Genomic DNA, 10,468 nt, shown 5'->3' on the forward strand with positions numbered 1-10,468 from the left:
TGATCGGTGGCCTAATTTGCAGAAAGTTTATTGCTATAACATAATGCGCCTACGTACATCAGCTTTTGATCGAACACATTGCATGCTCATCAACCAAGGGACACCAAATGCATATAGGGTTCAGTCCTAAAAGACACATTGTCACATTGGATATCATAGTTCGATCTTAGCTTAATTTGTCTTCTTAGCCCTTGTTTTGGTTGTATGATTCTCCATTACTATGTCTCTTTTCTGATCGGAATCATACGGTGCCCTCGAAGACTGTGGGTCAAGGACAAGAGACTAATCTTTTTCGTGACATTATGTCAGGACACTTCCTCGTGGCTACCAAGAATTTTGAGTGAGATTTAACTCCAATTAATTAGCATCGGCGGGATTCAAACCTAGATATAATGTTTGATAACTCTTGATTCTTGAAATACGTCGCAAATTACGTAATAAACGGTCCAAAAAAGAAGAAGAAAAAGTTTGCTCCGAAGTAGGGCATTCGAGATTTGTTTCAACTATTATTTTCCTTCTTGAGGCCAGCTTTGTTTCACAAAAGATAAGATCTTATCAAATAAGCTAGGGACAGCAAATGCATATGGGGTTCAACCTTAGAGACATGAGCACATTGGAATGATAATTTGGATCTCAACTGTGTAAATGTACTTCGTTATAAGTGGAACTGTACGTGTTGTTACTTGTTAGGATATTTAAGATAGGAGAATCCCTTGGAATTTGGGGTCCTTGGCCCTTAGCAGAGGTCATGATCTTCAATAAATCAAGTATCAGAATGGATTAATATGGGTAGCTGTTTTATATAGTTGCCAACACAAATAGGTACCTGTTGCTATCAAACTTTGCCAGCTTTGTGTTTCTTAGTGCGCGTTTGGGGAAGCTTATAAGCTCCTTAGCTTATAAGATGAGGAGAATACCCGTTTGGTAAAAGCATAAAGAACTTACTTATCTTAAAAGCCTAAGTCATTTATGAGGAATAAGCAAAAGTGAGTGACTCCTTCCTTATGATTATAAGTCACCGCGTTTTCATTTCGGGAATTAAGTGAACTTCAAAAATGACATTGGGTACCCTTGACTATAGCTGAAAATTACTAACTTACCAATATAAAAGCTCAGATGAACAGAAAACTTACCTGCAGAGCGCCTCCATTTCTCTTTTATTTCGTGGTAGTCTCCTGGTGTGCCTCCATTTTTCAGTTCTCCTTTCCATCTTTGAGGTTTGCAGCTGCTCAAGAGGTAAACAACTTATTTCTCCCCCTTGTTCCTCATTTCTTCTCTTTTTGTTTCTGGGTTTTGATTAGTGATTGAAATTATATATGTGTGAGATCTAGTGTTTCTGTCTTTGAAATTGAATTTCTTTACAAGTGTACTACTCTATTGTATATCATTCTTGAAAATGATACAAAATAATTCCATCAGATGTACTCTATAATATAGTCAAGAAGTTTGTAATTGTAATGGTGATTGTATATAGATTCATATCTACTCTAATTGATTCCTCTACTTGTCCTCTTTTTTTTAGGCATCATAGAATTCTAGGTTATAGGATCATCATCAGCAAGTTTAATCCTCTTACATTTCAGCTTGTACAGTTGAACATATAAACATGGCAACACACACACACACAAATAAGAAATGAGAGCTAACTTTTCACCAATTTGGAGAGGAACCAGCTGCTCTATAATATACTATTAATAAATTGTTATTCTGCTGTGGAATTTGGTTTGTACTACTTCCAATAGTGAATAGAGAGAGAAAGAGAGAGAGAGAGAGAGAGTAGAAACAATGTAAACATTGGCATTACAGTTTGTTGTGTTCAACTAGAAGATTACCAGAAATTGTATGTTTAGTTTGTTTAGAGCAACTCTAATAGAGAGGTCAAATTTTGTTGTTACTAAAGTTTACTAGAGGTAGTAAACTTCTACTGGGGGTATTAAACTTGAAAAACAGTATTTCTAAAGGCCATAACACACCTTAAAACGGAGAAAAATCAACTTAGATGCAAAAAAATAAAGTTTACTGGGGTTAGTAAAAATTTTACTAAAGTTTACTAGAGGTAGTAAACTTCTACTGGGGGTATTAAACTTGAAAAACAGTATTTCTAAAGGCCATAACACACCTTAAAATGGAGAAAATCAACTTAGATGCAAAAAAAATAAAGTTTACTGGGGTTAGTAAAAATTTTACTAAAGTTTACTAGAGGTAGTAAACTTCTACTGGGGGTATTAAACTTGAAAAACAGTATTTCTAAAGGCCATAACACACCTTAAAACGGAGAAAAATCAACTTAGATGCAAAAAAATAAAGTTTACTGGGGTTAGTAAAAATTTTACTAAAGTTTACTAGAGGTAGTAAACTTCTACTGGGGGTATTAAACTTGAAAAACAGTATTTCTAAAGGCCATAACACACCTTAAAATAGAGAAAATCAACTTAGATGCAAAAAAAAATAAAGTTTACTGGGGTTAGTAAAAATTTTACTAAAGTTTACTAGAGGTAGTAAACTTCTACTGGGGGTATTAAACTTGAAAAACAGTATTTCTAAAGGCCATAACACACCTTAAAATAGAGAAAATCAACTTAGATGCAAAAAAAAATAAAGTTTACTGGGGTTAGTAAAAATTTTACTAAAGTTTACTAGAGGTAGTAAACTTCTACTGGGGGTATTAAACTTGAAAAACAGTATTTCTAAATGCCATAACACACCTTAAAATGGAGAAAATCAACTTAGATGCAAAAAAATAAAGTTTACTGGGGTTAGTAAAATTTTTACTAAAGTTTACTAGAGGTAGTAAACTTCTACTGGGGGTATTAAACTTGAAAAACAGTATTTCTAAAGGCCATAACACACCTTAAAATAGAGAAAATCAACTTAGATGCAAAATAAAATAAAGTTTACTGGGGTTGGTAAAAATTTTACTAAAGTTTACTAGAGGTAGTAAACTTCTACTGGGGGTATTAAACTTGAAAAACAGTATTTCTAAATGCCATAACACACCTTAAAACGGAGAAAAATCAACTTAGATGCAAAAAAATAAAGTTTACTGGGGTTAGTAAAATTTTTACTAAAGTTTACTAGAGGTAGTAAACTTCTACTGGGGGTATTAAACTTGAAAAACAGTATTTCTAAAGGCCATAACACACCTTAAAATGGAGAAAAATCAACTTAGATGCAAAAAAATAAAGTTTACTGGGGTTAGTAAAAAATTTACTAAAGTTTACTAGAGGTGGTAAACTTCTACTGGGGGTATTAAACTTGAAAAACAGTATCTCTAAAGGCCATAACACACCTTAAAACGGAGAAAAATCAACTTAGATGCAAAAAATTAAAGTTTACTAGGGGTAGTAATCAGCTCCATGGTCCACTTAATTACTAGAGTTTTGGCTGTTTCATAATATAAGAACACTAATATAGATCATCATAGTTCATATGTGCTATGCATATTTGTGTACTATATAAGAACAACTAACGTACTGGACCAAAATGAAGAACACTAAGATACTTGAACATCAACCATGTACAAATTAGATATATACATGTACAAATTTATATATGTTTGTATGTTTCATGTTAATTTATGTCAATCCTCATGTGTTATATAGATGGGATCAGCCGTATGGAATCCGGTATTAGTAGACCTACTTTGTGACTTAGTTATCAAGGAGGTGGAGGCTAATAATCAACCAAATAGTCATTTGAGCAAAGAAGTGAAGATTGTTATTGCAACCATGACTCTTCATAATTATATAAGAAGACATGCAAATCGTGATGCCCATTTTGTTCGTTGGGCAGAAATGGTGGTTGACATACCAAATGATGAGGTAGAGATGGATCATGATGGAGGGGAAAATGAGCATGGTCATGATGCACGGGAAATTGAAGCAATAAGAAATGAAATCACTCAAAGTTTGATGAGTGCGCGTATAATATGAAATTATTTGATGCAAATGAAATATATATATATTGTTATTTGGTTTTGTAATTTAGTTGAATGTGTTAAGATATTTTTAATATTATTTGTGTCAATGACAAATGTGTTTTGTTATTAAGTATAAGAAAACATAGAACATTTATTAATTTTACTTGAAGTCAATGAGAAAGTAAAAATTAAAATACTAATGTAAAAGGGTAGTGATAGATAAAAAAAGAAGTTAAAAATTCATATTGTATTTGCAAAGAATCAAGAAAGAAAATATACTCTTGGAAAATAAAAAAAATATTTTAAATTATTTGGTGTCCAAAATTGTCATTATACAAATACAAAGCATAAGCCAGTTTAAGTTTGCCAAACACTCTGCACAACTTATGCCACTAAAAGTCACTTAAAAAAGCCAGTTTACCAAACAGTCAGCTACTTAACTTATCAGAAACTTATTCTCAGAAATAAGTATAAGTTAACTTATCTTATAAGTCACAGCTGCGCCAAACACACCCTTACTTTCTTTGCTTTAGTTGGAAAACTGTAGCTTGCTAGCACGCGTTATCTGCATGCTTTGGGGCCTTTGTGAATTCAATGAGAGTCTCAGAACCTTTTCTCATCAGAAGAAACTGGTCCAGTGAATCAGTGATGAGTAGAAAAGATGAGCCCAACTAATTTCAAACCTGTTTATATGCTTCTGCTACACAATGTGTCACTACACGTGTGAAATGCAACAAAGTCGACTCATGTTCTTCACACTCCCACTTTCGAAAGAGGAACTTCATCAAATGGTGCTGGATTTCACTGATTCACTCTTTGATTTTTCTTCTTCTTTGTATGGTGGGGTGGTTGAAAGTGAATCAGACTTGAGCATTTGTTAGTACAAGGGTGGTCTCATGTGATCTTTGAGATCAGTCTCATGTGATCTCTGAGACTAATTCTTTAGTACTTGCTAATGCTTCTAAGCAGGTAGTCATTGTGTAAAACTAAATTGGACATTTTCATATAACTCAATAGAGTCTATAACGACGTATCATGCACTTGCAGACTAAGCAATGATAAATTTAACGAATTTAATACTATATACCTAATTCCTTCTTGTATCAAAATGATTAAGGTAGGGAATTAAAAATGATCGAATTGGTGGTCAAACCAATATCTAATACTGTAGCTTTCATCGTCCATATATGACTCATAATTCAATTCATCTTGAGCTATCTTGTGAAGTCCGTAAAAATTAGGTGACATGTACTGTCAAATTTCTAATTTTGTATGTAAAGATCTTTTGTTTACATATATCATTCTCCAATTAATTCTCTATCATAATACCACGACGTTGAACGATCTTTTTTTAATCCATACAAGACTCCTCTTATCAATTAATGTTCCAAATGTTCGATATATTGATTATATTTTCAAAATACATCCAAATTGAAGTGTCAATTCACCCCCTCACTTTGTAATTGGATCAATCTACCACCTAAATTTGGTAAAATTGCCATAATGCACTCTTATGTTAAGTTTAACATTTTCATCCTCCTATTTGATTCACATGTCATGTATGTGAGGGCTAGTATTGTCATTCTATATTTGTTTTTGTAAAGAATAATACAGAAAACCATGCAATGACATAACCTTCACTGATGGATCAGAAATATGAACCAAATTTATCAAGTCTTTGCACATGCACGAAAAGGTGCACTAGATGACGAGAAATAGTTGCAATCTACAGAAAATTAATATTACACAGAGATCTAAGCATTGCAAGTTTGTAACAAGTGCTAACCTGCAGGGTTGAAATATCACATTCCAATACCCATTATTTTGCACACGATTGCTAACACAGCGCTATCTAACTGAGGGACGCAGCATAGTGATCGAATAGCCATTCTGAGACACAACCTCAAATTCATTCCCTAGTTCAGATTCATAGCTGTTCTGGTCTCTTTGGGACATTTGTTTTTTCAGACACTGCTTCAGTTCTCCAACAACTTTACTCATGTTTGGCCTCTTATTGGCCTCAGCAGAGACACATGCCATTGCTGTTTCCACTAGTTTCCAGGCAGAGTTAACATTGAAGATTCCATTTAACCTCGGATCCACAATAGCGTCAATGTCTCCTTTTGGAATGACTGATCCAACCCAGTCATTGATGACAATTCTCTCTCGTGTCCTGGAAACAGCAGGTCGACCTGTGATAATCTCTAGCAGCACAATCCCAAAGCTAAAGACGTCACTCTTCTCATTGAACCTGTTTAGTTGTTGGTACCTACAAGCATGCAACTCAAGTTTGGGTCACAAAAAATGCATGAAGAGAAGTTTCAGATCAATTCAAACAAAATATCTAAGAATTGATTTGTTGCAGGTCACATATTCATAGGAGAAGATTGAAATTCATTATGATAAAATGAATGATAGTAGAACCATATATAGTATGACATAGTACTTACTCCGGTGCTAGATAGCCAGGGGTTCCAGCAACACCTGTAACTATATGTGTCCCGTATTCTGCAGGGAAATTTCTAGAGAGACCGAAATCAGAGAGTTTTGCTTGGAAATTTTCTGATAGCAAGATGTTTGTTGTTTTGACATCCCTATGGATCATAGGAGGTTTACAACCATAGTGTAGATACTCCAGTCCTGCATTTCAAATATTCAATGAACAATTTTGACAGAAAGAAATTAGATGGTAGCTTAGACACGAGTTAAAATATTATTGCTAATTATTTTCTTACCTTGTGCAGCATCTGTTGCTATATGAAGTCTACCATCCCAAGTCAACACATTTGGACTTTTATCTACAGCCATAAAAACACATATTAGTCAAGCCTCCAGAGTCATTATGTTTGAGCAGAGTGTAGAATTTACTTAAAAAAAGTATATCTCTAGTGTAGCAAACTCAAAGCCCTGATAATTTAAAGGACTGATTAAGGTTTTTCTAGTGACTAATTTCGATATTGCAGATACCAAACCTGAAAGATATTCTTGTAAGTTTCCCCTAGCCATGTACTCATAGACGAGTCCTTTGTTCTTTTCGTCATCACAATATCCTACAAGGCTAGTCAAGTTTGTATGATGAACCCTCATAAGAAGATTAACCTATAATCACAAACAGAACATATTAGTTGACTATATGAATGAGAAAGAAAATAATGCATTTGCTTATTTTGATAACCTACCTCTGCATGAAATTGTTCAAGCCCTCGACTTGATGATGGCGAAAGCAGCTTAACAGCTACTTGAGTATTGTCATCAAGATAGCCATGATAGACAGTTCCAAATCCACCTTTTCCAAGAATCCTTTGTCTATTGTTAGTGACCTTGAGGATCTCTGGGTATGTGAACTGTCGTCGTGTTGGCTCAAGTTCCACTAACCCATTGGGGGACTGTGCCTCTATGACAGCTCCTAAGTTCATAATCATAAAAACTTGATGAGTACATATACTGTATACTTATATAAACATTATATAAACTATAAATATGAAGAAAATCTTGCACTACTGCTGCTTCTCATTGTTCTTGTAATTTCTTGGGTTCTTCTAAGTTTTACTGTACGAATGTCTCCAAGAACTCAAGTAGCACGTGTTTCATATTCAGGAATCTACAACTCCATCTCTTTTTTATTTTTTTCATATTTCAACAGAACACAATCTAAAATATAAGGGAAGTCTCACCATGCTGTCTTCTCCTCTTCAGACGCCAGAAGATTATTGCTACAATCAATAAGAGGACTGTAATTCCGATGACTGACCCTATTATGGGAATAACATAACCGGAGACTGCGGACTTCTTTTTTTTGCAAGAAACATTTTCAGATAGATTTGGATTGTTGCACAAACTGACATGAAAATGGTTGATAGCACAGGTAGTTAGAATTTGTAATTCCTAGGCACAAACAATGAACCAATTTCAACAGTAGTAGCAGATGTTCTGATGCTGAACCATCTATAATATTATTTTTTCATGAAATAAGATGTTTGAAAATAGAAATTACTAAAGAAAAACCAGATTTTCTTGATACGTCCTCAATTAAAGATCATATTCATAGAGTGAGTACAAATTGTTTGAATTAATAGGCCATAAGAATACATTAAAATTCTACGGTACAGGTTTTCAACGAAACAAACCTTAATGATAGTAAACCATTTTGCACTCTTTCTGTAAGTCCATTTGGAACTGAGCCTGTGAGCTTGTTGTTCTCCAAGTTTCTGCGTAAGGCCAAATTAAGCACTATATCAAGCTTCATAATGAAAGGGTGAAGTTTCGCCAATATGTATTTAACAGCACAACTTACAGGACATTTAAATTTGACATGTTAGAAAAAAAGTCCGGAATTGGTCCTGTTAAGTTGTTGTTAGATAAATTCCTGAAATCATAAGCAGCTCAATCAGATATCAACCAGCTAAATGGCATTCTGTGAAATCGAACTGCGACACTATACTATGCCTTATCAGTGATTTATATAACTCACTAACATTGATGACAATAAGACATACATATATTTGTACTTACAAAGTCTGTATCATCGTGAGAGCGGATATGGAACCATCTATTTCCCCTGTTAATCTACTCGATGACAAGTCCCTGCAGATTTTGCATGTATTACAGTTACAAACGCTATGTACTGAGACTATAAAATTTAACTAATCTTTTGGAAGACTCATAGACTTACAAGTAAATGATTCTCGGTGAATCATCTGGAGAATAGCTACACTTTAGTCCTTCCCATGAGTAATTCTTTGGCAAACACGGATCTCCTTGCCAATTCTTTTCAATTTTATATGCTACTTTGATGTTTGTGATTGCATTCACTAGTATTTTAAGAATCAAACAGAAACTGTATCAATCTAATGAAATATGTACGTACATAGATAGCAATGAATTTAATTTTGCATAAGGAAATATTTACTGACCATCATCTTGGTTTGTTTCTTGTTCTGAGAATTCTTTAACTGTATAAATCTCAACGGCATTAAGGATAGGTTGAAGGTCAGAGTTGCCGGCTCCTTTCTTGACTATAAAATTGTATGGTCCACTCATAGCCGTAGTGCTAAAAATAGAAGATGTCTCCAAGTAATCAGGAGCAAATGGCCCATAGAAGTGGTCTCCATTCCTAGTAATTTCAAGCTGTCTAGACTGATTGGCTGGGAGTTCTTCAACTTCTGCAAAGTGCATGTAAATATAAAATTCTGCATTTTTATCATCCTCAGGCTGCAGCCAGTAGAAACTCAAGTCATCAGTTGCAAGTTTCGGTATGGCAGCAGTACGCATAACAACAGATGCTGGTTCGTAACTATTGGGGTCAATGATTGATGAGGTTCTTAATTGTGCCCAGTCATCACGGCTATAACTGCGCCAGAATCGATCATACGTATCTTTAGGATACCTATTGAAAGATAAATAACTTCCATTAGTATCCATCTCCTACATGTAAATTGATCAACACTGGATCGATATATGTAAATATGTTATTACCTATATCCAGTTAGATTAGGCGCTAATTGACCAGTGTCAAATCGGTTGTAAAGTGCCAAGGACCCTGTCTGTGTTTGATAAGTTGAATATGGCACAGGCCTCAGTTCAATTGCTGATACAAATGGAACCCCGGAGCCTGTTTTCACCACACAAACATGCATATAGTTTCTCTTAGCTGGGACATAATGTATGAGCTCCTTGGTTTTGAGAGTGGTTGCATCGTCTAGACTGACCGACTCCCACAAATTAGGTCCAAGATGCAATTCAAATTCTGGCAATTTGTCTAATCCATCATAGTTTCCATAATAGAAACTGGCTCTGATCAAGTATCTGGTGCCACTTTTAACATTTATCTTGTAGCAGTTTCTGGTTCCTTGAGGAAAGCTCCTAAGAGTCCAGTAAGGCTGTTGGTAGTCGTTTCTGTTTTCAGGCAATACCAACTTTCTTTCACCAGTGTCTATGAAGGTTGCATCTGAAATGTAGTCAATGGTTGTTGTCTTTTCAGAATAGGTAGAATTCTCCGCGCGTCCGCAATCTATGATGATGAAGCCTGTCATAGACACATTGAGATGCACTTAAATATCATATACATATATTGCCTTAATTTCATTATAAGAATTTCTGAAATAACAGAGAAGTTAACTAACATACCTGTTTGATCCTGGGCATGAACTAAAACCATAAGTGCAAAACCAGCAAGCAGTGTAACTAGGAATTGTTTGAATCTCCCTGCCATTGTTGTACTTTGGTAGACAAGTCACATAGTGTTTTGTTTTCGAGTAATGTCCTTTTATATGAGTAATCCCTACATATTCCATTTCTTGACCCAGTGAAGCTAGAGGACTTTTGGCACATTACCTACCGATATGACGAGTGCGATGTACACTAATTAACTAATCATAATAGTTTAGTACCACAAGTAAACAGAATACCAATTCATACTCCACACAAAAAAAGAAGAAGCAAATTTACCGATAACTTTTATTTGATTATTTTCATACCCACCTACTTAGATAAATGACAGATGTCCTAGATTAACTATAGTATAACCATGATTATCTATATAAATTAATA

The 10,468-nt window shown here is 34.6% G+C and overlaps 2 protein-coding genes and 1 long non-coding RNA gene across 3 annotated transcripts; 1 reads left to right on the forward strand and 2 right to left on the reverse strand.

Moving 5' to 3' along the window:
* Positions 1-1,038: 1,038 nt before the first annotated feature.
* On the forward strand, positions 1,039-4,435 carry LOC126800804 (uncharacterized). The gene is made up of 2 exons (XM_050528221.1): positions 1,039-1,236; positions 3,603-4,435. Exons 1-2 carry the CDS (start codon positions 1,117-1,119, stop codon positions 3,930-3,932), a joined length of 450 nt encoding a protein of 149 aa, XP_050384178.1. The 5' UTR covers positions 1,039-1,116; the 3' UTR covers positions 3,933-4,435.
* On the reverse strand, positions 2,266-3,322 carry LOC126800806 (uncharacterized). Its single transcript, XR_007672737.1, has 3 exons — positions 3,290-3,322; positions 2,998-3,143; positions 2,266-2,411 (listed from the first exon to the last, which is right to left on the reverse strand). It is a non-coding gene; the product is annotated as an uncharacterized LOC126800806 (long non-coding RNA).
* Positions 4,436-5,648: 1,213 nt separating the features above from the next.
* Positions 5,649-10,128, reverse strand: LOC126800778 (probable LRR receptor-like serine/threonine-protein kinase At1g51880). Its single transcript, XM_050528189.1, has 13 exons — positions 10,046-10,128; positions 9,395-9,944; positions 8,833-9,305; positions 8,592-8,730; positions 8,432-8,503; positions 8,214-8,285; positions 8,047-8,127; positions 7,594-7,757; positions 7,099-7,325; positions 6,892-7,018; positions 6,655-6,717; positions 6,370-6,559; positions 5,649-6,188 (listed from the first exon to the last, which is right to left on the reverse strand). The coding sequence occupies exons 1-13, from the start codon at positions 10,074-10,076 to the stop codon at positions 5,768-5,770; spliced, it is 2,610 nt and encodes an 869-aa protein (XP_050384146.1). The 5' UTR covers positions 10,077-10,128; the 3' UTR covers positions 5,649-5,767.
* Positions 10,129-10,468: the final 340 nt, after the last annotated feature.

Source organism: Argentina anserina, chromosome 6 (assembly GCF_933775445.1).
Source record: "Argentina anserina chromosome 6, drPotAnse1.1, whole genome shotgun sequence".
Lineage (NCBI taxonomy): Eukaryota > Viridiplantae > Streptophyta > Magnoliopsida > Rosales > Rosaceae > Argentina > Argentina anserina.

Excerpts from the sequence above, each read along its gene's own strand:
- LOC126800804 (XM_050528221.1), top strand. The coding sequence starts at position 1,117 with ATGAACAGAAAACTTACCTGCAGAGCGCCTCCATTTCTCTTTTATTTC. Across the intron at positions 1,237-3,602 it reads GGTTTGCAGCTGCTCAAGAG|ATGGGATCAGCCGTATGGAA; the intron begins GTAAACAACTTA and ends TGTGTTATATAG.
- LOC126800778 (XM_050528189.1), bottom strand. The coding sequence starts at position 10,076 with ATGGTTTTAGTTCATGCCCAGGATCAAACAG. Across the intron at positions 8,731-8,832 it reads AGAAACAAACCAAGATGATG|TGAATGCAATCACAAACATC; the intron begins GTCAGTAAATAT and ends TTAAAATACTAG. Across the intron at positions 8,128-8,213 it reads ATGTCAAATTTAAATGTCCT|AAACTTGGAGAACAACAAGC; the intron begins GTAAGTTGTGCT and ends GGCCTTACGCAG.